This window comes from Acanthamoeba castellanii, assembly GCF_000313135.1.
Source record: "Acanthamoeba castellanii str. Neff unplaced genomic scaffold scf7180000084710, whole genome shotgun sequence".
In the NCBI taxonomy this organism is placed as follows: Eukaryota; Discosea; order Longamoebia; family Acanthamoebidae; genus Acanthamoeba; species Acanthamoeba castellanii.
Genome location: NW_004457245.1, coordinates 67,859 through 91,731, shown reverse-complemented (window position 1 = coordinate 91,731; position 23,873 = coordinate 67,859). Strand labels below are relative to the sequence as shown.

Here is a 23,873-nt window from a genome sequence, read left to right as displayed (position 1 = left end):
CAACACCATGCCCGCAAACATGCTCGAGAAGAACTGACCCCGCTCCTCGCTCATGCCTATCAATCGTGCCGTGTCATGTCGTAGCGTTGGTCGTGTGTCGTGTGTCGTGTGTCGTGTGTGTCGTGTGTGTCGTGTGTGTGTCGTGTGGTATGCACCTCCTTTGGCAATGCACACGTGCTTGATGAGCTCCTGCGTCGGGTAGAACGCCATCTGCTTCAGCGCCGTCGAGAACATATTGAAACCTGACGCGTGCGACACTCCTCAGTACGTGTACGCGTGTGTCGTGTGTCGTGTGTCGTGTCGTGTCGTAGAGTTGCGTACTGATGCCCTTCCAGAAGCTGACGCCGCGGATGTCGTCCATGTGTACGGTCTTCTTGGAGCGCGGGAGGAAGAAGTAGCGGATGCGGATCGAGTCCACCGGGTGGAACATGGCCGCGTTGGCCACACCCACCACCGTGCCCGACATGTACATGTGCAGCAGGCCCTGCATGTCGCTGGCACCGTCAGCGCACGAACACTACACGAACACGACACACGACACGCACACTACCGCACCCACATGACACACGACCGCACACGTTGGGGGAAAACGTACGCGTGCGGAGAGCTTGCTTTGGGTGTCGGCCTCCTCGCGCGCGGCCACCGAGTCCGTGGCGGCTCCTCTCTTGGCCTCACGTTGTTTGTTGATGGTGACGGAGCTCATGATGATGGTAGCAAGGAGATCTCACCTTCTACATACAACGAATGGAATGAAAATTCAATTACGTTTACGAAATGAAAGCAGCAAAGCGTAAAGAAACACAGCGAAAGGAGAGACGTACTTGAAATGGAAGCTAAATGAAATGCCGAGAGAGATTGAATAAAAATGGAAAGAGTTCGATGTTGTGTTGATTGTTGGTCTTTGTGATTAGAGGTATGGGACAACACTCGCCCGTGTTGCGCCCCAGTTCTGCTGTCCCGGCGGAGGTCGCAGCCAGCTCGCCCTCCATCTGCATTTGCGTTGTTGTCTCTTTGGTTTTCCACTGACCCGAGCCCACAACTTTCCCGCCTTTTTTCACATTTTCTATTTTATTTATTTGTAGATCATTATTTATCTTATTTATTTATCTGTTGTACATCCCCACCAAGCTTCAAGTTGGTGCTTGTCGTGCCCAGCGCAGGATCGTGGCCGTCAGCACCCTTCGGTTGAACGGCTTCTCCAACCTTGGCCCCAAGCGCTTGGTGAGCAAAGAACGAAAGCGATGGACAAGGAAAGCGAAAGCGGTGAATGTTGGGGGGGGGGAATACCAGTCGTCCATGCCCGCGGTGGCGCCGCGCGCCCGTTCCTTGGGCTCCAGCGAGGCGGAGATGGCGATGATGGGAGTGCGCGTGGAGAGCCCCAGCTCCTGCTCCCGCTGCCGAATGCGCCTCGTCGCCTCCAAACCATCCATGACCGGCATCTTTGGGAAATGATGATGAGATCGTGGGAGGGTGATGACAAGTATCATCATCGTTGCGCTGAGGGCAAACGTACGTGGTAGTCCATGAGAACGATATGGAAGGGACCCTGTTGCTCCCAGGCCAGGACGCCCTGTTCGCCGTTGGGGGCGACGACGACGTCGCCACAGCCAGCTCGGGCCAGCATCTGCTTGCCGATGAGCTGATTGATCTTGTTGTCCTCGACCAGCAGCACCCGCAGGCCACGCAGCTCACGCTCTGTCGATGTCCTTTCGTCCAGGCGTGCGGGAGGCGACCGTACTTTCTCTTCTTCTGTCCAAGTGCGTGTGCGTGTGCCGTGAGCCACTCGAAGATTGTGAGTTTGATGAGGAGTGCATACCGGGGGCGAGTGGGAGGGGAAGAGTGAACCAGAAGGTGGAGCCCTGGTCTCTCCTCGAGTGGCAGCCAATTCGGCCGTTCATGAGCTGGCACAGTCGCTTGCATATGGCCAGGCCAAGGCCCGATCCGCCGAACTTGCGCGTCGTCGAGATGTCGGCCTGCGTGAAGCTCTTGAACAGGAGCGGGATGTGGTCCTCCGGTATGCCGATGCCCGAATCCTGCACCACGACCGTCACCAAATTCTCGTCGTCGTAGGGAGAGTCGTCTTCATTGTCGCTGTCACCGTCTTCGTTCTTCTCCTCCTCCGCCTTTCCGCCCGACGAGCTGCGCACGGCGGCGCTCTCGTCCGCCCGTCGGTCTGGTGGTGGCGGCGGTTTGGGGCCTTTCTGTGGATTCTTGCGCTGGCGCCTGGGCCGGGAGACGATGTCGGCTTCCCCGTGCAGCCGGTGGTGACGGTGATGTTCACGCTGCCGCCTTCAGGCGTGAACTTGAGTGCGTTGGCGGCGAGGTTTACCAGTATCTGACCGAAGCGCAGCGGATCGCCCAGTCGGCGGCAGTTATCCACGGCCAGGCGATACGTCAGGGCGATCTGCTTCTGTCTTGCTGTCGGCTCCAGCATCTGGAGTGGCACACACCACACGACACACGCGACGACACAACACGCACCGAAGATGAGGACAGGTGCTGACACGTGATCGATAATACAGTACCTTGACCAACTTAGTGAATTCTTGATGGAGATCGAAGGGGATGTTCTCAATCTTGAGCTGGTTGGTGTCCAGCCGCTCAAAGTCAAGCACGTCGTTGATGAGGGCCAGCATGTGGCGGCTGCTCTCCGTCACGATCTTGCACATTTCGCGCACCGCCGGCTGGTTCTCCTTCGGGCACTCGGTAGTGACCCGCTCCATCAGCTCCTCGCTCGCCGCGACGATCCCATGCAGCGGCGTCCGCAACTCTTTTCAGTGAAGTACATGTCGTGAGCACACGCCGCACACATACGATGAGCTCATGTCGTGTCGTTGGTCGTGTCGTGTTGCGTGTCGTGCCGTACCGTGGCTGACGTTGGCCAGGAAGCGGGCCTTGGCCTTGGTGGCCTTGACGAGCCGCGCGTGTGCCTCCTGGTACATGCGCACGGCCTGCGCTCGCGACCGCTCGTTCAGGGCGGCGCATAGGCCCAACAGCACGTAGGAGCTCATGATGGCCATCACCTGCGCCGTGAGGCCCAGCTTGAGCGAGTTGCCCGACGTGGGCACGATGCCCACGAGGCACGCGACCATGTAGAGGACGGCCTGGACGAGGGTGATGACCAGCGCCGTGGCCCCCGAGCGGTGGCCGAACACGTAGAAGGCCAGTACTGGTACGTGGACCAGGGCCCCGAGCAGCTCGCTCACGGGTCCCCACATGATGCAGATGAGCCACACCGAGCCGTTCAGATAGAAGAAGACGGCGCAGGCCGAGAAAGTGATGCTACGTAAGAGATGATGTAGGACGAAGGTGGAGCAGTTGATGACCGCCAGGGTGGTGATGACCCAGCGGAACGTAGGACCCGAATCGGATTGGGCTGGGGGTATGAGCTCCTCCCCGGGTGAGGGGGAGAAGGCCAAGGCTGGGGTGAACTCTACACCCGGGCAGAGGAAGAAGAGGAAGAGGAAGTTGAAGAGCGTAAAGAGGAGGATGGTGGTAGAGAGTAGCGCGAATTTGAACCGCTTCTCCTCCTCGACCACATCGCGCTCGAGGTCCTTCATCCGCTTCTCCTTGGCCTGGCTGTCGAGCTCCTCTTCACCATCATCCGCTGTCGAGTTGTAGTCGGAGGGGCGCGAGCTGGGCGACCTCGCCCCGTGGGGGAACACCAGCCAGCCCAGCAGACGCAGCAGCAGCCGGACCGCAGGCACGCGACACCATCCATCGAGTAGCGGATCCTCCAGTTCTTCTTGCGAGCTCTTCGACGAGCCGCCCTGCGTGAGCTGTGGCTGAGGGGAAGAAGAGGGTCCCTGCACCGGTGCCCCTTTCGACGAACGCTGCCGCATGGCTTGTGGCTATGAATCAATACCAACAACAACGAGAGGGTTACGTTGTCGTTCGAGAAGCACCTGGCAGCACGTCCCAATGGGAATTCCGCAGGCCACCCCTGCCACCAGCCCTGGGAAAACACGGCGGAACGCGCCGAGCTGGCACCAAGGTGCCCGAGCGGCTGCGTTGGCAACGCCACCATTGCCTGGCCCACGGAACCGGTACGAGCGACAAGATCACGGGCTGATCATCATGCCAGTTACGCGCGTTGATACCACTGAGGTCGCCTTGCAGAACAGCATTTGGGCACCGCACGCCGTCCACGCATAAAAGCAGAATATTCAACTTATTTTATCAAAAAAGGGACAAAACAAAAAGAATATGTCCAACAGGTGTAACACTTCTTCACAGCTGTAGTGGGCGGTGGGTGCTGAGCTTTTGGGGTTTGACGACCGGCGGCCTACGCTTGGCGGCGACGCCCAGCCGCCTGCGCAGCCGCTCGCGCACCTTGACGTCGTCCTTCTTCTTCTTCGTCGTCGCCTTCTTGGCCTCGCCGGCTGCGGGCGACGATGCCGTTCGCACTGTCGACGATGAGTAGGGCGACGGCGATGACGTCAGCAAGTTGCGTGTCCTTGTTGCCGGCGCCGGCGAATCGGCCACCATGCTCTCATCGCCGGCCTTCGCCTCGTCGGTCTGGTCCTCGTCCAAGGCCTCCACGTCCACCTCATCGTCATCCACATCTGCGATCATGCTCACCTCCTCGAACTCGAGCTCTTCTTCGTCTTCTTCGTCTTCTTCGTCATCGATCTTTGGCCGCTTCTCCTCTTCTCTATCGTTTTCTTCGTCGTCGCTCTCACCGAACAGCTCGGCCAGTGTCCGCTTGTTGTGGTGGTGAGAGGGAGAAGTGGAAGAAGAGGCCGTCGTTGTTGTCATTTCTTCTGAGTCCTCTTCGCCCGCTTCGCTCTCTCTCCGTGTGCTTGTCTTCTCCTCCTCCGTAGTCGCGGTCTGCTGGTGTGCTGCGGCCGTCTCGGCGTCGAGGCCCGCGGCTGGTCGCTTCGGTTCACCGGCGACGGTGATGCCGAGGTCGCCGCACTTGCGCACGGCAGCCGAGATGGCCGACCTGAGCTCGATCACCTGCCGCAGCAGTCGGTCCCTCTCCCGCCGCTTTTCGCCATCCCGCAGCTCTGCCCACACGACGCCAATCAGCAACACCGACACACACACACACACACATACACGCACACGAACGCTTACCGTCGTCGGTGGCCGGCGAGTCGGTGCCGGGCAGCGGGAAGTCGACCTTGAGGAGCACATCGTACCACTCATCGACGAGCGGGCCGTAGCGGCGGGTCACCGCACGGAGGTCGTTACGCAGGCAATCCACCACCGGTTTGTTGGTCTCTTTCCTCACCTCGGCGTCGCCATCTCTCCTCTCCGCCGCCGTGTTCGTCGCGTCGCTGGCACCCAGCACTTGCTCCTCCTCTCCCTCATCGTTGCCGTCATCGCCGTCCATCATCGACGCGAAGCTCTTGTCGAAGCTGATGTTGAGCTCGTAGGCGCCGCCACTTCCGATGCCGTGACGTCGCAACACATCGTCCACCTCTTCGTCGTCTTCCTCCTCCTCCTCATCTTCATCAGCGCCCAGCACCGACTCCCACTCAAGCCCCACTTCATCGCCGTCATCGCCATCGTCGATCGCCTTTTCCTTGCCCTTTCCCTCCGTCGAGCTGGCCCGGGCGGCAGCCGACGCGACAGAGATCGAGGCCGAGGCCGCGGCGGCGTCGAAGTCGCGGGGCATGAGGATGTCGAAGCAGCCGTCCATCTCAAGCAGGAAAGGCTGCAGCTGCTCGACCACGTACTCGTCGATCTCCTTCTTGACCCGCTCGAACTTGACCCGCAGGATCTTCTGCGTCTGCTCCTCCCGCTGCCTGCGCTCACGCTCGGCGATCTCCGACTGCAGGCGCACCTCGGGGAATCGCATGCGCAGCGAGTGCTTCAAGTAGTGGTGGCCCACGCGCAACTGTTGTCGTTGTTGGTCGCATTCCAGATAAGAGATCAGAAGACCACACACACACACACACATACACGACAAACGAGGCTTTGATTTAAGGATTACCTGCTTGTTGGCGTGGCCGTATTGTTCATGCCAGTTCTCGATGAACTCGAGTCCCTTCTGGCGCAGCTGTACCGCGCGTTCGCTGGGCGGCGGCAGCGGCTTGTACACCTTGGTGCCCACGACCAGCTCCAGGAAGTTCTGCGTGTGTTGTGTGTGTTGTGTGCGTCGTGTAGTGTGATGATCAGCACCACACCTGACAAGCCAGTAGTGGTACAGCGAGATGCGGCTAAGCCGTACCTGGAACTCGTCGATAAGGAGGGCGCGGAAGCAGGCCGAGCGAGTGAAGAACTCATTCACGAGCAACAGGGCCAGATAGCGCACCTGCGCACATCAAGAGGACCCACGCAGATCAGATCAAGTGCTTGTGCGCTACATCCTCAAACAACCCGACTCTTGGGGGGAGGGCAAGTGCAACAGAGAGGGGGAGCAGAGCACGGAGCGTACCTCGGAACTGTCGGCCTTGAGCTTCTGCGACAGAAAATGGAAAGCACTCTTTACGTTCTCATCTGATTTCTTGGCAATCGCCTTGATTTGCTATTGGCATTGTCCAGTCGAAAAAAGTGAGATCGCATCGTGTGTACATTTTGCAATTAATGGTTTTAGCGAAGGTTTATGAATATTTACCCTCAGTGGCTGTGGTTCCAACGAAAGGTGGCCCGTGGATGTAGCCTTGTCAATCAATCCACCCAGCTTGCGCCGCGCCTCCAGATCCATCTCGCAAGTAATTACGATTCAATCTCTCAACCACAAACCTGCGAATAATTCATACACCCCTGTCAGAAATTTACGTGAACGGTGACTTTTTGTCGACTTTGTTACCTTGCAACCTAAAACAAAATACGGGATAAATGCGGGAAAAGGTCTAATAGGCCCAATCATCCTTGGGGGCCGCCTGCTGTTTCTGTTGTCGTTGCTTGAGCTCCTTGACCTTGTTGTGGTGGCAGATGATGCACACCAGCTGCCCGCCTCGCAGCGCCGCCAGGTTCTCCTCGTTCAACATCTCCCGCTCCGCCGCCCTGATGCTGTTGTACGACAAATTTTCCACCGTACCTGCGCGTTGCGTGTCGTGCGTGTGCAGTTAGTCATTGCGACACACACACAAGGACTTGGTTTGAAGTGGGAGACTTACCCTCGGGACGGGTGTCGGCGTTGCTGTTGTTGTTGATGCCGCCGCCTCGGGCCGTGTGGATGGCGAGCTTGAGGCACCGGGTGTGGTAGCCGTGGTTGCAGAAGAAGGCCACCACGTCGCCGGCGTCCTTGACCGAGGTCGGGATGATGACACCCGAGCACAGCGCGCAGTGCATGTCGGGCGACACCGACACCGCCCGCCGCTGTCCGCCGTACAACCGGTCCATGAGGTCCACGCAATCTGCCTTCAGGATTGTGTTGCACCCTTCTCGCAGCGACATCTGTTAACAGATCGCACACGACACGCACGACAAGCAACGCGCGCGTTAGTGTGTGTGTGTAGCTTTTGTGATACTTTTGTGAGAGACGAAATGACGGTCACCTGGAGGTTGTAATCGGAAATGATCTTCACGAGACGGTCGCGCAGACCCTCGATGGCCATTCCGTTGGGGATCCTACGGATGAGGTCGAGCGGGTTCACCGCCTCGAACGCTCCGATGTGCTCCAGAAGCCCCGACACGAACTGAAACACAACAAATCATTTCAATAATAAGAAAATAAAGCAAATAAACAAAAGTGAATAAAAATAAAATAAAAATCATAAAGAATTAGGAGACGTACCTTGGGGTTTCGCATGGACTGGGTGATGAGATCGCCCCAGAGCTCCTCGTCCCGCTGCTCCTGCACGAACTCGATGGCCTGCTTGACGTCGCCGATCTTTTGGATGATGAGGTCCAACGCGTCCTTGGTGTTTCCCATACGACCCAAGATGTAGACCATCTCCGGATAGAGCTGCACATACACGAGTTGGTGAGACGCGCCACATGACACACACACACACTACACAGCACCTTGCGCTCCTCGACGATCTTGTAGGCCTTTTCGAGTGGGTAGATGGTCTGAATGAGGAACGGCTTCAGCTGCTTGTAGTCGTACTCGGCGTAGTGCTTCAGCTGGAGCAGCGTGTACTCCTCGCCGAGATGGGGATCTGTAAGACCCCACACGCGCGTCAATCTACCAGGCCAAGGCTCACCTTTCCTCTGAGTCAGGGGAACGAGCAAAGAAGAACGGGCAAACCTTTGGTGAAGAGGGCGTGGAGATAGGCGTGCTGGATTCGCGGGGTGTCGTTCAGTTGCTGAACCACGGTCTTGACCTGTTTACACCCAGCCGCAGCGGCAGCGGCGGCGGCGGGTTAGCAGACGCGTTGGAGGCGAGCCGGAAATGGGGCGAGATGGAGAGAGTACGTACGGGAACCTTGTCCACGTTGTCGACAAAGAGTTTGATGGCCCGATCCTGGTCGCACTCGATGAGCAGGAGCACCTTGTCCTGGATCGCGTGGAACAAATTGTACTTGCCTGATGGGAGACGAAACTCGTAAGCACGACCGCGTGTGCGTGTGCGTGTGCGTGTGCGTGTGCGTGTGCGTGTGCGTGTGCGTGTGCGTGTGCGTGTGCGTGTGCGTGTGCGTGTGCGTGTGCGTGTGCGTGTGCGTGTGCGTGTGCGTACCAATGAGGTCGAAGGCATGAGGCCGCTTGAGGCGCAAATAAATATGGAGTGTCTTGTCGAACTGTTGGTCGTATGTGTACCTGGACGAGCGAACAAAGTGATTCGTTATCAAATAAAATAAACATAGAAAAGAAAAGAAACTGAAATAGCAAGAAAGAAAGAAATGAAGGAGTAGGCGCGTACAAGGTGGCGAGGGCGTCCATGAGCTGAATGTCGGTGGTTTCCTTGACGCGCTCTTGAACGGTGGTGATGAGGTTTTGGATGTTGTAGATGGTGTGCGGCCACTCGGTGATGAGGTTGTAGAAGCCCTTGTGGTCGTGCCGAAGGTAGTGATTGAGCACCATCTCGTACACGTAGTCCTTGAGCTGTGGGTTGGCGATCGGAATGTACGCTCCAATTTCCTGAATCACACGCACACGTTCATCACACGTCAACGCTGTGTATGTCGTGTGCGTCGTGTCGTGTATGGCCGCGCATAGTACCTTGAGTTCCCGCCGGCGAGCGAATTCGATGATCCACTTCTCCCACAGGGCACCGTCCCGCTTGAGAATCTTTGGCGACAGCTCGGCTGCCTTGGCCACCTCGCCTTTCTCCAACAGATGGTTCAGATACTTCTCACCTGCACACACACACGACACACGACACACACACACGACATACGTCAGATCTGATAAATGCAGCTAAAGTTAGGAGGGTCCGGGGGGGAGAGGCACCGATGTCGATGAGCCTGTGCCGCAGCAGTTGCGCTTCGTTGGCCTCCGCGGCTTGGAGGGCCTCTTCGTACCGCGCACGATAGGGATCGATAAGCCACGCGATGTGGTCGTCCAAGTCCCTCGGCTTTGCCTGTTGCGCGTGCGTGCGTGCGTGCGTGCGGTGTGTGTGTGTCGAGACGTGAGCGGTAGTGGATGGCAAACCCAGCGTTCGGGGACGTACGAGGACGATGTCCTTGGGCGACACGATGTAGAAGAGCGACTCGCTCGCCAGGTGGTCGAGGCGGTACGAAGTGGCCTTGTACGATTCGTAGCCATGAATCCTAAGTTTGCAGAACGTTTTTCGAAATGCAAACGCAAAACATTTCACGTGAAAAATGTTAAAAATGTTGTGTGCGAGTGGCGTCGCGCGAGAGACGTACGTGAGCGCGTCGGAGGAGACCTCCTCGTTGTGCCGGGTGATGATTCGGAGCTCCGGTGGCTGAGGAACCTTGCGTCCGTTCTCTTCCTCCTCGATGTAGGCCAGCAGGCACAGGTACTCCCCAAACGGAGCGATTCCACACACGAAATAGTCTGTCGTCTGGAACCTGGTGGTGCGTCATGCAACGTGTGGTGTGTGTGACCTCATCAACAATACGCTCGTCGATCAAGTGCGCCCCAGTGGTCTGAGGTGCGGAGTACTCTTCAGCGATTTCGACGTAGCGCGTGGGTGCTGCTGTGGGCAGGGTGTGCTCCACTCGTTCCTGTGGTACGAGGTCAGCACCTCGATCGCATGGCTGCTGCCGCCGCCACCATTTGGATCAGTGGAAGAGGAGGGTTACGTGCCTTAATGACAGCGATTCTGACCATGTCGGCCCAACCGATGAGAAGCGTGTGTGGGTCTTCCCAACAGAGGCTGCAGCGGTACAGATCAGCCTTGGGACTTCCCTTTGGTCGGTCGATGAAGGTGATCCGCTGCTCCGTGTTCACGTCGTAGATTTTCACTCCTGTGGGCGCGTGGGTCAGCCGAAGTGAGTCATGGCTGTGCGGTGCGTCGCACAATGTGTGAGCTTGAAATTGAGATCTATGCGTACCGATGTCATTGGCCCAAGCGATCAACGAGCCGCACCACGCTATGGCGTAGATGGGACCTTCGGCAGCGTGAATGACGTTGTTCGATGATCGAAAGAACCCTGTTGCACACGCACACGCACCACCACACACGCACACCAGCAAACGTGAGGGCTGCACCAAGGCACCGCCACACCACCATCAATGCGCACAAGAAGGCCGGGGTGTACCCTTGACGTTGAGGACGAGACTACCGGCTCGGCCGCCACAGGCGAACGAGCGCTTCTTAGACCGCGCGTAGTGGGGATCCAGCGCCACGCTCAGGATGGGCGACCGGTAGGCAAACTCGACCATCTCGTTCGAGTAGAGGCCATGAATCACCACTCGCCCTGCACCCGGGTACAGCACTCGCGCATGTGAGTGAGTGTCGTGCCGGTACGCGCGTCGACGAGAGAAGTGATGGAAGAAGAAGAAGGAATCTAGGGCATCATGGCAGGTAGGCCTTGAACAATACTACGTTCGCCCCCTTGGCTGATGCCCATGTAATGCGACACGACACGCAACACGAAGGGGAAGGGGGAAGGTGAAGGCACCGTCATCGGAGCAGGAGGCCAGGTATTCGCCGGTCTCGTCGATGGAGATCTCGTTCACCGCAGCCGAGTGGTTGGAGTACTTCTTGATCATGTTCCCGGTGAAGTCCAGCAGGTACACCATGCCCGTCCTCGTGCCCAGCGTCTGCCCGATCCAAAATCAGCCACCAAAGGCGAAGCAAATCAAGAGCAAGAGTGCTTGAAGACAATCTAATTAAATGCATTAACACCCAAAGCATGGCAGTTTCATACAATCATAACATTGCGCCAATGCCGCAGTCCAAAATACAATCTATTAATCGCTATTTATTAAAAACGAAAAAATTGAACGAGATAATCCTTCAGCAAGCGAGCGCGGCAAGGAGTAGGAGCGAACCAGAAATTTTTCATGTACGTGCATGCACGTAGCGGAATCGTCCTTCAAAATTTCGAGCACGCTGAAGCCCAGCCGTTGATATTTAAGCTTGGGCTCTTCATCTTCGCCCTCATCCTCCTCGTCGGACTCGTCCTCGCCCTCTTCATAGACCTCTTCTTTGTCTTCTCCCGGCCGCGCACCCTGCTTCATCTTCGCTTTCCCACGATCGAGTGCGGTAATGTTTATTTGATCATTTCACATTTTCTTTGGCATTTTCGAACGTGGAATTTGTAGAATGGAATTTAAGGCACGCGCCTGGCCAGATCTTCTGCGATTGGCGCGGGAATCTCATTTCAGAACTGCATCGATTGAATTCTGGAAGCGATGGCGGCACGGCAAGCGATGAGGTGCCACTACGAGGTTCTGGGGGTCGAGCGCACGGCCACCGCTGACGAACTGAAGACGGCCTATCGAAAATTGGCGCTCAAATGGCATCCGGACAAGATCATGGATCAGCAAGAGGAGGCCCATCGCAAGTTCCAAGAGATCCAGGGCGCGTATGCTGTGCTCAACGATCCGCAGGAGCGCTCCTGGTACGATTCGCATCGAGAATCGATTTTGCGCGGCGGCGATGGCACTATGGAGGGCGAGGGCGCCATGCACCACGAGGGTGTGAACATATGGCCCTACTTCAACGCCAGCTGCTTCCGCGGTTTTGGAGATGACGAGGATGGCTTCTACGGGGTCTACGGCCGCCTGTTCACCACCCTCGATGAAGAGGAGGACACCTACGCGCCACCGAAGGCAGAAGGCGGCTCCAAGAGCGAGAAGGCTCCCGCCTTTGGCACTTCCAAGTCCGAATGGGCCGATGTCCACCGATTCTACTCGTACTGGGAGGCCTTCTTCACCCGCAAGACCTTTGCCTGGTGCGACCGCTACAACACCACCCAGGCCGATGGCCGGTACCCTTCCTTACCTTCTCAACACTGCTCTCTCTCTCTCTCCATTCAACTTTCATTTCTTTACAATTGATTTGGCGTAGCGCGATCTTTGCTTATTTCACTTTATTTGTTTATTTTGCTCTCTGCAGGCGGATGAAGCGAGCGATGGAAAAGGAGAACAAGAAGGAGCGGGACAAGGCCAAGCGTGCCTTCAACGACAACGTGAAGCACCTGGTGGACTACATCAAGAAGCGCGATAGGCGAGTGAGCGAGCACATGAAGGAGGTGGTGCGGCGCAAGCAGGAGGAGGCCGAGCGAGCGGCCGAGCGAAAGAGGGAGCAGGAGCGCGAGAAGCAGGAGCGCATGAAGCGACTACAGGCAGAGCTCGCGGCCCAGGAAGAGGAGAACGGCGTTGGCGACGAGGACGATGCCCTGCTCGAAGAGACCCTACGCGAGTTCGAGGGAGGCGAGGACGAGGACGAATCAAATCGACACATCTTCTGTGCCTACTGCAACAAGGTGCGTGGCAGCGCTTGTGTCGTGTGTGTGTGTGTGTGTGTGCGTTTGTGATCTCCAATCATCACGCAACTGGGCTGTCACTTATCGAGCTCACACCACCACACAGAACTTCAAGTCCGATAAGGCGTGGCAGAACCACGAGAAGTCCAAGAAGCATCTTCAGAGCGTGCAGGCCTTCGCCGATCAACTGATGGAGGAAGACCTGGCCGCCGAAGAAGGAGAAACAGGAAATGGAGATGAGGAGGTGGCGGAGGAGGCCGAGGAAGCGGTGGTGGAGGAGGCCGGCGAGACAGAAGATGCCGATGCTCAGGAAGACGCTGAGCCAGAGGCGGGCGAAGACGAGAACAAGGAGGAAGAAGAGGAGGACGAAGAAGAGGAGGAAGAGGAGGAAGTGGCGGTTGCAGCCACCTCGCGATTCGACGTGCTCCTCGAGGACGAGGACGGCGGTGAGGCCGCGGGGGAAGAGGAGGAGGAGCCGCAGCAGAAGAAGGGACGGAAGGGACGCAAGAAAGGAGCAGCCAAGCCGCCCGTCGCCACGGCCGTCGTCAACAAGAAGAACAACAAGAAGAAGAGCAACAAGAGTGTGGATGACGACGATGAGGAAGACGCCGTGGACGAGACTGCACCATCTAATGAAGGAGCCGATGAAGATGCCGACGTCAAACAAGAAGATGAAGAGGAGGAGGAGGAGGACCTGGACGCGTTGAGCCGAGGGCGGAAGAGCAGGAAGGAGCGACGCCAGGAGCGGGAGCAGATCATCACCGCGCAGGCCGGGCGAGGCGGCAAGAAGGCCGGACGACGCGCCAACAACAAGAAGGCCAATAAGCCCGCGGCCGACAGCGAAGACGCCACCGATGACAGCGCGACGACGAAGCCGGCCCCGGCACTCACCAATGCCAAGAAGAAGAAGATGATGAAGAAGGCCGCCGCTACCGCGACCGCGGCTGTTGCTCGAGACGACGATGACGACGATGAAGACATCAACACGCGAGGAGCGCGACGAGGCGGCGCCAAGGGCAAGGCCGCCGCCAAGGGTCGAGGGCGGAAAGCGGCGGCGGCCGAGGAGGACGAGGAGCGATGCGGGGTGTGCGGCGAGGAGTTCCCCACCCGCAACAAGCTCTTCCAGCACATCAAGGCCAAAGGCCACGCCCAGCTCAAGTGATCATCCTCTCATCATATATCGTCATGCCATCACAATATACAGCGTGTTTTGCCAACATATGTGTGACGGGATTGGCCACAGACAAGAAGAGAATGTTCTTAGACATAAAAGCTGTTTTCTATTTTATTTTATTTTATTTATTATAATAACGAAGGAGTCAATGGCTGGTCTCTCGCCACGCGAGGTGAGGGAGCAGATCCGCACGGCCAAGTGGACACGTCCGACCTCGGGCCTGTGCCTCGGCTACCAGCAAGCCAAGTAAACCAGCCTAATCTTTTCATTTATTTATTAATCTTACATTTTCTAAGTTGAATGAAAATGAATTGAATGAATGGATTCATCGCAGTATGGTGATCATGCCGGCCAAGTACGCAGCCGACTTTGAGGCCTTCTGCCGGGCGAACCCCGGGCCGTGCCCCCTCCTTGCTGTCGTGCCTGCCGGTACACGCTCCCTGTCCGTGTGTTTTTTGTTCGGTGTGTGCGTGTGTGCTGTGGTGCGTGTGCGCCTGTTGCTGGTCACACCAACCTCGTCGCACGACGCGTGGGCAGGCGAAACGGAGATCAAGAAGCTGGCGAAGGGAAGCGATGTGCGAACCGACCTCCCCAGCTATCGCGTTTTCAAGGACGGGCAATTCGTCGAGCAGGTACCCGGCACGCACGCACGCGCGCGGCACGACACGCACGACATCAACACACACACAACACACGAAACCATAGGTGTCGGACATAAAGGCGCTGTGGCGAGATGACCTGGTGAGCTTCTTCCTGGGCTGCAGCTTCGGCTTCGAGCGCGCGCTTCAGGAGGGCGGCATCGAAGTGCGCAACATCACCGAGGGCAAGAACGTCTCTATGTACACCACCAACATTCAGGTTCGTCGTCTTGGTCTTGTCCCTTTTTTTTTTTTTTTTTTTTTTGATGACGGTGACGATGATGCTGGTGATGACGACGGCGACGGTGATGATCGCTTTGTCACAGTGCACGCCCGTCGGTCCGTTCAACTGCCCGATGGTGGTCAGCATGCGGCCGATCCCTGTCGACAAAGTCGAGACGGCCATCCAGGTGACCGGTACGCGTGCCCGGCCCTGCGTGCGGTGCACCGTCAAACTCAGCCTTTGTGGTTTGCACCACACGCCCCAGGCAACATTGCGTTGGCGCACGGCCGGCCGGTCCACATGGGCGACCCGGCGGCCATCGGCATTCGGGACATCGCGCAAGTCGACTTTGGCGACGCGGTAACGATTCGTGACGGCGAGACGCCCGTGTTCTGGGCGTGCGGCGTCACCTCGGCCCTCGCCGCCCTGTCGGCCAGTACGTTGCCCCCCCTCCCCAACCACCCCTCAATGATTTGCCTAACGCACCACCCCCTTGTCGTGGTGTCCATGGCCACGTCGTTTTGTCTCTGCGCGTAGAGCCCGATCTCGTCATCACTCACGCCCCCGGTTGTATGGTACACACACCCCCCCTAAGCCAGCACCATCAATGGTGAGGGCTTGAGTTTAACTCCGCTATTAATGTGTCGTGCAGCTGGTCACGGATGTGCGGGACTCGGAGCACGTCGACGACGACGAACACGCCGCGTAACACGAGTGAGTGACCATGTTCCTGCTGTGAGCTAGTGGCCAAGCACGCAAGTGTTGTTGGCGCCAACGGCCGAGAATTAATTCATTTCTTTCTGCCCAACGAAATCTCCAGCTGGTTGGCGGTGATTAGCCGGAGGCTGACCCCACTCGTTGATTGGGCGCTGGTGGCGATCGAAGCCGCCAGTCGACTGACACGCCAGACGTAGACCGCCGGTAGTCCCTCTCCCTTGGCCTCTTCGCCTTTTCGTCTCACCCCCGTCACACCGCGCTTACCCGCCGGCTTTGCCGAGCCCTCGCGTGAAAGAGCTGCCGCCCCGCTGTGACTCCACAACCACCCTACTACTACACATCGAAAGCAAACAAACGGCCACAACGCGCCATGGCACGGCCGCTCCAACTTCTTTCTTTCTTCGGCCTTCTCGTTTGCCTCCCCATCATTCTCCTCCCGGCGACAATCCGGTGCATACCCATTCCCCCGCTCGTACCTCCCTTTGATGTGTTGCTGGCCACCACCCCTTCTGCGCACACACCCCTCCCTCACTTATTATCGGGTCCGTGTTGAACACTTGCCGCCGTTTGCGTACTGTTACCAAAACCCAAAACGTGGGATATGACCATTTTCAAAAATTCCAAATTTGCACCCAGTTTGAAACAGCCCATATTTTGAATTCCTTTCACGCCACGGCGCCCGCAACGTGGGCGCGTAAAGATCACCGGCTGGCGGCCACCCGCTCGTGCTCCTTGTGCCTCGCTGACGTGTTTGACACGCAGGCGTTGAGGCGGTCTCGGTGTGGGGATCGGGAGACGTCAGCCAGAAGGCCCTGTGGGACGACTATGCCGCGGCCTACCTGAGCCACAAGGACAGCGTCGAGATGCTCTTCATCACCGACACCGGCTCCTCCGGACTCTCACGGTTCACAGGTACCTCCCGCAGCGCAGGCACTTTCTTTACTTGGTCCGGAGGGTTCCCTCCACCGCAATCGTCCGCCTCATTTTCATTGGCTGGAAATTCCGCCTTTGGTCGTTGGCGCGCGATGAGTGGCTGAGTTACTCCACCTTCCTTCCCGGCACTTGCCCCGTCACGCGTGAACGTGGCCACGACTGGTACCAATTACGGTTCGTTGAATGCAGGTGGCGGCGTGGTCTACACCGTTCTGGGCTCGGTGCTGACGCCCAACATAACCGCCTCCGTCGCCAACCGATATGCGGGCAAGAACATCCTGCAAATGCCCTTCCTTGGTACCCCACGGCCCAAACCGCCATTGTTTCCTCTTACATTGGCCAACACTTTGTTTGAACAATTCGTGCACGAAGGGACGGCCATGGTGGCCGGTTACAACCTGCCCACACTCGACGCCGGTGACTCCGTGGTACGGCCGCGCACAGCACACCAACCCTGTTTGATTTCTGGTGTTCATTTAGGCTGATGCCATTTTATCTTATGGCATGGGCACAGGTGCTGGACGGCGAAACGCTGGCGCGGATTTACCTGGGCGAAATCAGGTATTGGAACGACTCGGCGATCGCCGCGCTCAATGCCGGGCTCGACGCCGACGGCAAGCTTCCCGGCGAGCTCATCCGCCTCGGCGCCTATTCAGACGGCACTCTCGAAGTGACCCAGGTACCTACTGATCCATTTCTATTTCTCCTGCAGAGTCGTGTGTTTCAAGGCAATTTCTTACATTGCTGTGGTGGACCAGGTGTTTGGCAACATGATGTGCAACTTCTCGTCGGCGTTCAAGGCCGCGTACGAGAGCGTGGGGCGGAACCTCACGCAGATGCCGCCGCGGGCCGACGGCCGCATGAACATCACCGCTGGCCACACCGCCCAGGCACTGTTCGTCGCGGTATGCAGCCCTCACATTCCCCACAGTGTGATTGTTGTTGGACTCACACATGTTGCGCCACACTATAGAATACCGACTATTCGCTGGCCTACATGGACCAAACGTACGCGCTGCGCAACAACGTGACCTACGCGCGCATGGTCAACAAGGCCGGCAACACGGTGTCGCCCACCGTCGACGCCATTCGAACAGGTGCGGCGCAACACATTATAGTCAGCGCGCTAGCTCGAGTGCGTGGTGGAAGACTCACACAATGTCACTTTGTAGCCATGGAGGCCGGCAGCAGCAACGTACAAAACGGCACCTTCACCCTCGACATCACCAACGCCGACCGTACGTTGCCTGGCTCCGCACCCGAACACCCGAACTCGAGGCCAACTCCATTCGTGTGCGTGTCGTCGTGTGTCGTCGCCGTCGTGTCGTCGTCGTGTGTCATGTGTCGTGCGTGTTGTGTTGCGAAACAGAGCCCGAGTCGTGGCCAATGAGCTATCTCCTCTACGTCACCCTATCCACCAATCTTACGAATCCCGTCACTGGCTGCCCCAGTGTCAAAGAGCTCCTCAACATTCTGTTCTGGACCCAAACCAACACCGCGGTACCCTCGCCTTCTACGTCGTGCGCCTTGCGCGTGAGTGTCGTGTTGGTGTCGTGTGCGTGTCGTGTGTCGTGTGGTGTGCACTCACAGTCGCGATTGATGTCTGCAGGCGGTCGACATTGCGGGACAGCGCTCGTATTCGATTCTGCCGGTGCCGTTATTCAGGCTGCTGCTCGACGCCTTCCCCATCGTTCAATGCAACAGCCGAAAGTCTTTCTCGACCGCCGCCGTCGTGGGCGTCGGCGCGCCGCTCGCCATCTATCCCTCTTGGGCGTACGCACGCACCACCGCCCCCGCGCTCTCTCATTCGTGTGCGGCGCTGACACTCAACGTAATGTTGACAGAAATGAGCAGTCGTCCAACACGGAAGTGTTCAAGTACTACAGCACCAGCAGCGACGACGCCGTGAGCAACATGGTCCAGGGTACGCGCGTGCTCCTCCCCAGATGGCCAAGCGCCTTCTAGTCCCTGGAACCTGACATGTATGCGGTGTGCGCATGTGGTCTGCGTCGTGTGTAGGTTTCACGGATTTTGGTGGGTTGGATGTGGAGTTGACTGCCCAGGAGGCGGAGTCCCTGCCCGATGTGGCAGTGGTGCCGATGGTGGCCTACGCCGTCGCCGCGGCCTACAGCGTCGACGTGTTTGCCTACGGTTCCCTCAGATTCGACCTTCCCACTCTCGCCGACATCTACCTGGGTAAAAGCCGCACACGCACACACCGCACACACCGCACACACCGCACACACCGCACGCGCAGTTGCTAATGGATTCGTTGGGCTCGTGCAGGCAACATCAAGTACTGGAACGATTCGCGCATCGCCACGCTCAACGTCAACTTGACGTCGTACCTGCCGGCCGCGCCGATCTGCGTGATCTACCAGACCAACCCGTCCATCATCACCCAGATCTTCACCACCGTTCTCGCCAACCGCGTCCCGCGATTCGCTGAAAAGGTAACTACATGATGGTGATTGGTGGTGTCTCTTTGCAAATCCGCTCATTATTTACTTCAGATCACGCCCGGCATGCAAGTCACCTTCCCCGACCTCAATCCGTGTTCCATCGGCGTTAACGGTTCGCGCAACACGACACTCAACAGACACGCACAACACGACACACACACACGACACGCACCACACGCGCGCGCACACGCACACGCACGCACACACACACACACACACACGCATTTTTTCTTACGTCGCGAGGTGGTTGTAGGAAACATCATGGAAGAATTCGCGCAGCCGAATTCGATCGGCATGTGGATCGTGCCGGACATCATCCCGTCGCTCTACGCCGGCCCGAGCTTCATCGTGACCGAATCGGGCAACCGCACGGCCCCGCAGCCGGCGCGCGACATCATCGCCACGATGCAGGAGTACGCCGACCCGCTGGCCGACCCGGCCGAGGGCATCTTCAAGCTCGAGGGCCGGGGCAACACGAGCTGGCCCTTCGTGGTCGGGTCGTCGGTCATGATCCACACGCGGCCGACCGACAACTGCGACGCCTCGACTGCGCTGCTCGACTGGATCTGGTGGACCCAGACCGAAATCTTCGCCGTAGAGATGGCCGACAAGTACGACGCGGCCTCGTGCGCAGTGGTCATGCCGCGCCAACAGTTCTGACCGTGTGTCGTGTGTGTCGTGTGCGGTCGTGTGTGGTGTTAGTTACGGTATGGCGGTGGCGAGTGCGAATGAGGCGGTGAAGCGGCGCATCCTCAACACGCTGGCGAGCGTGCGGTGTGATGGGGTGGCGACCTTCTCGCTGGCCGGCTGCGTCTTCAACGGCACCTTCTGCTCCGATCGCGGCACTTGCACCAACGGCGTCTGCGTGTGCGATTCCGGATTCGACGTAAGCGCTCCCCACCGCGCACACGCACACAATACTCATGACACACACCACCGGTACATTCGCTGAATGGCCTACTGCGCGTGATTGCAGGGCGACTACTGCGAGAAGCTGGCGAGCAGCGACGACTCACTCTCCACCGGCGCAGTGCTGGGAATCGTTCTCGGTACTTCACTCGCCCTTGCTGATGATGATGATGATGATGATGATGATGATGATGATGATGATGATGATGATGATGATGGATGATGATGATGATGCTGGCTGACGCTGTGTTGTTGTTGATGTGGCACCTGCACGTAGGTGTGCTGATCCCGTTGATGTGCCTGCTGCTGATCGTGGTGCCGCTTATCGTGATTGCCGTCGTGCTACTGGTCCTGCGGCTCACCAAGCGCAAGCCCGAGTGGGAGATCAACCCGGACGAGGTCGAGCTCGGCGAGCCGCTCGGCATGGGCGGGTACGGGTCCGTCTACAAGGCCCGCTGGCGGGGCACCGAAGTCGCCGTCAAGATGCTGCCCTCCCACAACCCCAGCAAGGAAATGATCAAGAACTTCTGCGACGAGGTGCGCCTACGCCCCGGCCCACCCACACCCTCGATCTGCGCTCACGTGTGTTGCGCGTCGTGTTGCGTGTTGTGTGCGTCGTGTGTTGTGTGCGTAGATTCATGTGATGATGGCGTTGAGGCATCCCAATGTGGTGCTGTTCATGGCGGCGTCGACCAGCGCCGAAAAGATGTGCCTCGTGATGGAGTTCATGGCCCTGGGATCCCTCTTCGATGTACTCCATAACGAACTCATCCCCGGTACGCACACGCCCTACACTCACCGCACACACGCACACGCACACGCACACGCACACGCACACGCCACACACGCACAACACACATTGTTATGATATTCCTTACACATTCCTGGTTCCAGACATTCCGTTCGCGTTGAAGGTGAAGCTGGCCTACCAGGCGGCCAAGGGCATGCACTTCCTGCACTCGTCGGGCATCGTGCACCGCGACCTCAAGTCCCTCAATCTGCTGCTCGACGCCAAGTGGAACGTCAAGGTGTCCGACTTTGGGCTGACGCGGCTCAAGCAGGAGATCAAGACCGGGCGCGAGGGCGGCAACGAGGGCCTCGGCTCCATCCCGTGGACCGCGCCCGAGGTCCTCAACGACCAGCCCCAGCTCGACTTCGTGCTCGCCGACGTCTACAGCTTTGGCATCATCCTCTGGGAGCTCCTCACCCGCAGCCAGCCCTATCCCGGCCTCAGGTACCCCCAGCCAACATTGTTTTTTATTAAAATATCAAGAATTAAAATAAGAATTAGAGTACAATTAACAAAACAAACAAAACAAAATAATAATAATAATAATAATAATAACCAAAAATGTGCTGACTCTGGGCGTGTGATGGCAGTCCGGCGGCGGTGGCGGTGGCGGTGATTAGGGACGACGCGCGGCCGGAGATGCCCGCCGACGGGTCGTTCATCATGACGCCCGAGTACGACGAGCTCATGCGCAGCTGCTGGCACTCCGACCCGTCGATCCGCCCCACCTTCCTCGAAATCGTGACCCGCCTCAGCTCCCTCACCGGCGAGATGTCCTCCTCGTCCCAGGGCGGCTCCTCCTCCTCCACGGCCTCGGCCTACAACCGCCTCAACCGCAGCCACAGCCAGACCAGCTTCCACAACAGCTTGTCGGCCAGCTCCAAGCGCACGCGCGGCAAGCGCGCCGGCTCCAAGGCCGGCAGCGTCGGCAGCGCGGGGAGCGCAGAGTCGTCGGCCGCCGGTTCGATGTACAACTACCCGCTGGCCATGATGCGCGCGACGAACACGTCGGCGACGACGAACGCGGTGCGCGTGGCGCCGCCCACGGGTGCGATGGCGATCGTGTTCTCGGACATCACCAGCGCCGCGTCGCTGTGGGAGTTCGACGCCGAGGCGATGAAGGACGCCACGCTGGCCCACAACCAGCTCCTCCGGCGGCTTCTGGCCCAGCACCGCGGCTACGAGGTGCGTTCGGCCCGTGAGCGCAACTCGGGCGAGGGCTCGTTCTGTCTGGCGTTCCAGGAGGCCGGCGACGCGGTGGCGTGGTGCGTCGAGGCGCAGACGGCGCTGCTCGAGGCGGTCGAGTGGCCGCCGGCCCTGCTCGGCCACTCGGGCGCGGCCGAGGAGTGGGGCGACACCGACGACCGGGTGCTGTTCAAGGGCCTCCGGGTGCGCATGGGCCTGCACTGGGGCGAGCCGCGCATGGGCAAGGACCCCACCACGCGCCGCATGGAGTACTACGGGCCGCCCGTGAACGCGGCGGCGCGCATCACGGCCATGACCCACGGCGGCCAGGTGGTCCTGTCCGACGCCCTGCGCGCGCGGCTGCTCTCAGAGCCGAAGGCGGCCGACCACCTCCGCATGCTCGATCTCGGCAAGTTCGAGATGCACGACTCGCCCAACGGTAAACCGCACACACGACACGACACGACACGACTCGACTCGACTCGACTCGACACGACACGACACGACCAACGACACGACCAACGACACGACACGACACGACACGACACGACACGACACGACAACGACGCGTAACCGCACACCGCACCCACCGCACACGCACCCACCGCACGCGCTGAGATTGTGGTGATGTGCAGGGACGGGTCGGCTGTATGAGGTGAAGGTGCCGGGGCTGGAGGGCCGGTTCTTCGGCGGTGTGACGACCCAGCGACAGATCGGGGCCGACGAGGCCGGCGACGGCAGTGGTGCCGACAACAACAATAATTTGAACGATGGCGATCCGGCGGTGCAGACGGCCGTGGGCGAGGGCCTGACCAACGAGGACCGGTTCCTCACCTCGGCCAACCTCTGCCGCTGGGTCATCAACTTTAACGAAGTCCACATGGGCAAACAGGCACGTGTCGTGTCGTGCCGTGTGTGTCGTTGTGTGTCGTGTGTCGTGTGAAAGCTGACAGTACGCACGACAGATCGGGATGGGGTCGTACGGGGTTGTGTACAAGGGCACGTGGAAGGGTGTGGAGGTGGCGGTCAAGAGGTTCATCAAGCAGAACCTCGACGAGCGCCGCCTGCTCGAGTTCCGCGCCGAGATGGCCTTCCTATCCGAACTCCATCACCCCAACATCGTCCTCTTCATCGGTACACACCGCACACACCGCACGACACGACACGACACGACACGACACACACCGCACACACTCATGACACGACACGACACGAACACGACACACAACAGGTGCGTGCGTGCGGATGCCCAATCTGTGCATCGTGACCGAGTTCGTGCGCCAGGGCTGCCTGAAGGACATCCTGGGCAACCGCAGCGTGAAGCTGACGTGGCAACAGCGCCTGCGGATGCTCAAGAGCGCCGCGCTCGGGGTGAACTACCTCCACTCGCTCCAGCCGTGCATCATCCACCGCGACCTCAAGCCCTCCAATCTGCTCGTCGACGAGAACTGGAACGTGAAGATCGCCGACTTTGGCTTCGCCCGCATCAAGGAAGAGAACGCGACCATGACCCGCTGCGGCACGCCCTGCTGGACTGGTACGCACGCACCCCCCTCCTTCGCTCTTCGCTTTTCGAAAGTCTTAACGTTGTCGCTTTCGTTCTTTTCCCCCTAATTTCGTTCTTTTTCTGCCGAACTATAGCACCGGAGGTCATACGCGGCGAGAAGTACGCCGAGAAGGCCGACGTCTACTCCTTCGGCATCATCATGTGGGAAATGCTCACTCGCAAGTACGTGTGTGTCTCATGAGTGTGTGCGGTGTGTGCGGTTTTGGCTGACGTGTAAAACGCGCCACATGGCACACAACACAGGCAACCGTTCGCGGGGCGCAATTTCATGGGGGTGTCGCTGGATGTGCTGGAGGGCCGACGGCCGCAGGTGCCGAGCGACTGCCCGGAGGGCTTCCGTCAGATGGTCGAGCGCTGCTGGCACGCCAAGGCCGACAAGCGGCCGGCCATGGACGAGCTCCTCGACTTCTTCGACAGCCTCATCGGCGAGACCTCCCGAGGCCTCAACGCCGTCTAAACTTCAACTTTGCCCCCCCCCCAATCGCACGCGCGTGTCGTGTCGTGTGTGCGCACGCGCATAACACGAAACTACAGC

At 58.7% G+C, this 23,873-nt stretch overlaps 7 protein-coding genes across 7 annotated transcripts in view; 3 read left to right on the top strand and 4 right to left on the bottom strand.

Annotated features, from left to right (window-relative positions):
* ACA1_145300 (carrier superfamily protein) overlaps positions 1-703 on the bottom strand; it is a gene marked incomplete at both ends in the record, with an annotated part of 2,648 nt that extends 1,945 nt beyond the window's left edge. The window contains 3 exons of the mRNA XM_004332874.1: positions 156-242; positions 322-517; positions 596-703. Of these exons, the coding sequence (XP_004332922.1) occupies positions 156-242; positions 322-517; positions 596-703 (391 nt within the window). The remainder of the gene's footprint in view (positions 1-155; positions 243-321; positions 518-595) is intronic.
* Positions 704-1,130: 427 nt separating this feature from the next.
* ACA1_145290 (ATPase/histidine kinase/DNA gyrase B/HSP90 domain containing protein) lies at positions 1,131-3,842 on the bottom strand (the record flags this gene model as incomplete). Its single annotated transcript, XM_004332873.1, is given in 7 exon segments — positions 1,131-1,203; positions 1,288-1,439; positions 1,514-1,749; positions 1,817-2,223; positions 2,238-2,434; positions 2,526-2,770; positions 2,867-3,842. 7 exon segments carry the CDS (start codon positions 3,840-3,842, stop codon positions 1,131-1,133), a joined length of 2,286 nt encoding a protein of 761 aa, XP_004332921.1.
* Positions 3,843-4,230: 388 nt separating this feature from the next.
* On the bottom strand, positions 4,231-6,655 carry ACA1_145280 (uncharacterized protein; the record flags this gene model as incomplete). The annotated part of the gene is made up of 6 exons (XM_004332872.1): positions 4,231-5,009; positions 5,080-5,845; positions 5,942-6,079; positions 6,179-6,262; positions 6,386-6,475; positions 6,566-6,655. 6 exons carry the CDS (start codon positions 6,653-6,655, stop codon positions 4,231-4,233), a joined length of 1,947 nt encoding a protein of 648 aa, XP_004332920.1.
* A 148-nt stretch (positions 6,656-6,803) lies between these two features.
* ACA1_145270 (7fold repeat in clathrin and VPS proteins repeat-containing protein) lies at positions 6,804-11,490 on the bottom strand (the record flags this gene model as incomplete). The annotated part of the gene is made up of 18 exons (XM_004332871.1): positions 6,804-6,991; positions 7,071-7,350; positions 7,452-7,592; positions 7,691-7,861; positions 7,921-8,057; positions 8,147-8,222; positions 8,318-8,419; positions 8,818-8,940; positions 9,058-9,194; positions 9,289-9,418; positions 9,509-9,608; positions 9,708-9,858; positions 9,923-10,028; positions 10,132-10,271; positions 10,359-10,457; positions 10,566-10,724; positions 10,929-11,070; positions 11,320-11,490. 18 exons carry the CDS (start codon positions 11,488-11,490, stop codon positions 6,804-6,806), a joined length of 2,553 nt encoding a protein of 850 aa, XP_004332919.1.
* Positions 11,491-11,664: 174 nt separating this feature from the next.
* ACA1_145260 (DnaJ domain containing protein) lies at positions 11,665-13,902 on the top strand (the record flags this gene model as incomplete). Its single annotated transcript, XM_004332870.1, has 3 exons — positions 11,665-12,242; positions 12,371-12,740; positions 12,847-13,902. 3 exons carry the CDS (start codon positions 11,665-11,667, stop codon positions 13,900-13,902), a joined length of 2,004 nt encoding a protein of 667 aa, XP_004332918.1.
* A 160-nt stretch (positions 13,903-14,062) lies between these two features.
* On the top strand, positions 14,063-15,484 carry ACA1_145250 (uncharacterized protein; the record flags this gene model as incomplete). The annotated part of the gene is made up of 8 exons (XM_004332869.1): positions 14,063-14,160; positions 14,249-14,343; positions 14,452-14,546; positions 14,620-14,772; positions 14,879-14,969; positions 15,041-15,211; positions 15,313-15,350; positions 15,428-15,484. 8 exons carry the CDS (start codon positions 14,063-14,065, stop codon positions 15,482-15,484), a joined length of 798 nt encoding a protein of 265 aa, XP_004332917.1.
* Positions 15,485-16,093: 609 nt separating this feature from the next.
* Positions 16,094-23,795, top strand: ACA1_145240 (phosphate ABC transporter, phosphate-binding protein PstS protein; the record flags this gene model as incomplete). Its single annotated transcript, XM_004332868.1, has 26 exons — positions 16,094-16,127; positions 16,255-16,404; positions 16,615-16,722; positions 16,798-16,853; positions 16,940-17,104; positions 17,184-17,330; positions 17,399-17,522; positions 17,598-17,663; positions 17,795-17,925; positions 18,035-18,198; positions 18,270-18,349; positions 18,445-18,621; positions 18,712-18,878; positions 18,939-18,999; positions 19,141-19,513; positions 19,590-19,773; positions 19,864-19,936; positions 20,074-20,333; positions 20,431-20,572; positions 20,691-21,030; positions 21,177-22,210; positions 22,407-22,645; positions 22,737-22,905; positions 23,003-23,308; positions 23,413-23,500; positions 23,582-23,795. 26 exons carry the CDS (start codon positions 16,094-16,096, stop codon positions 23,793-23,795), a joined length of 5,052 nt encoding a protein of 1,683 aa, XP_004332916.1.
* Between the last annotated feature and the right edge of the window lie 78 nt (positions 23,796-23,873).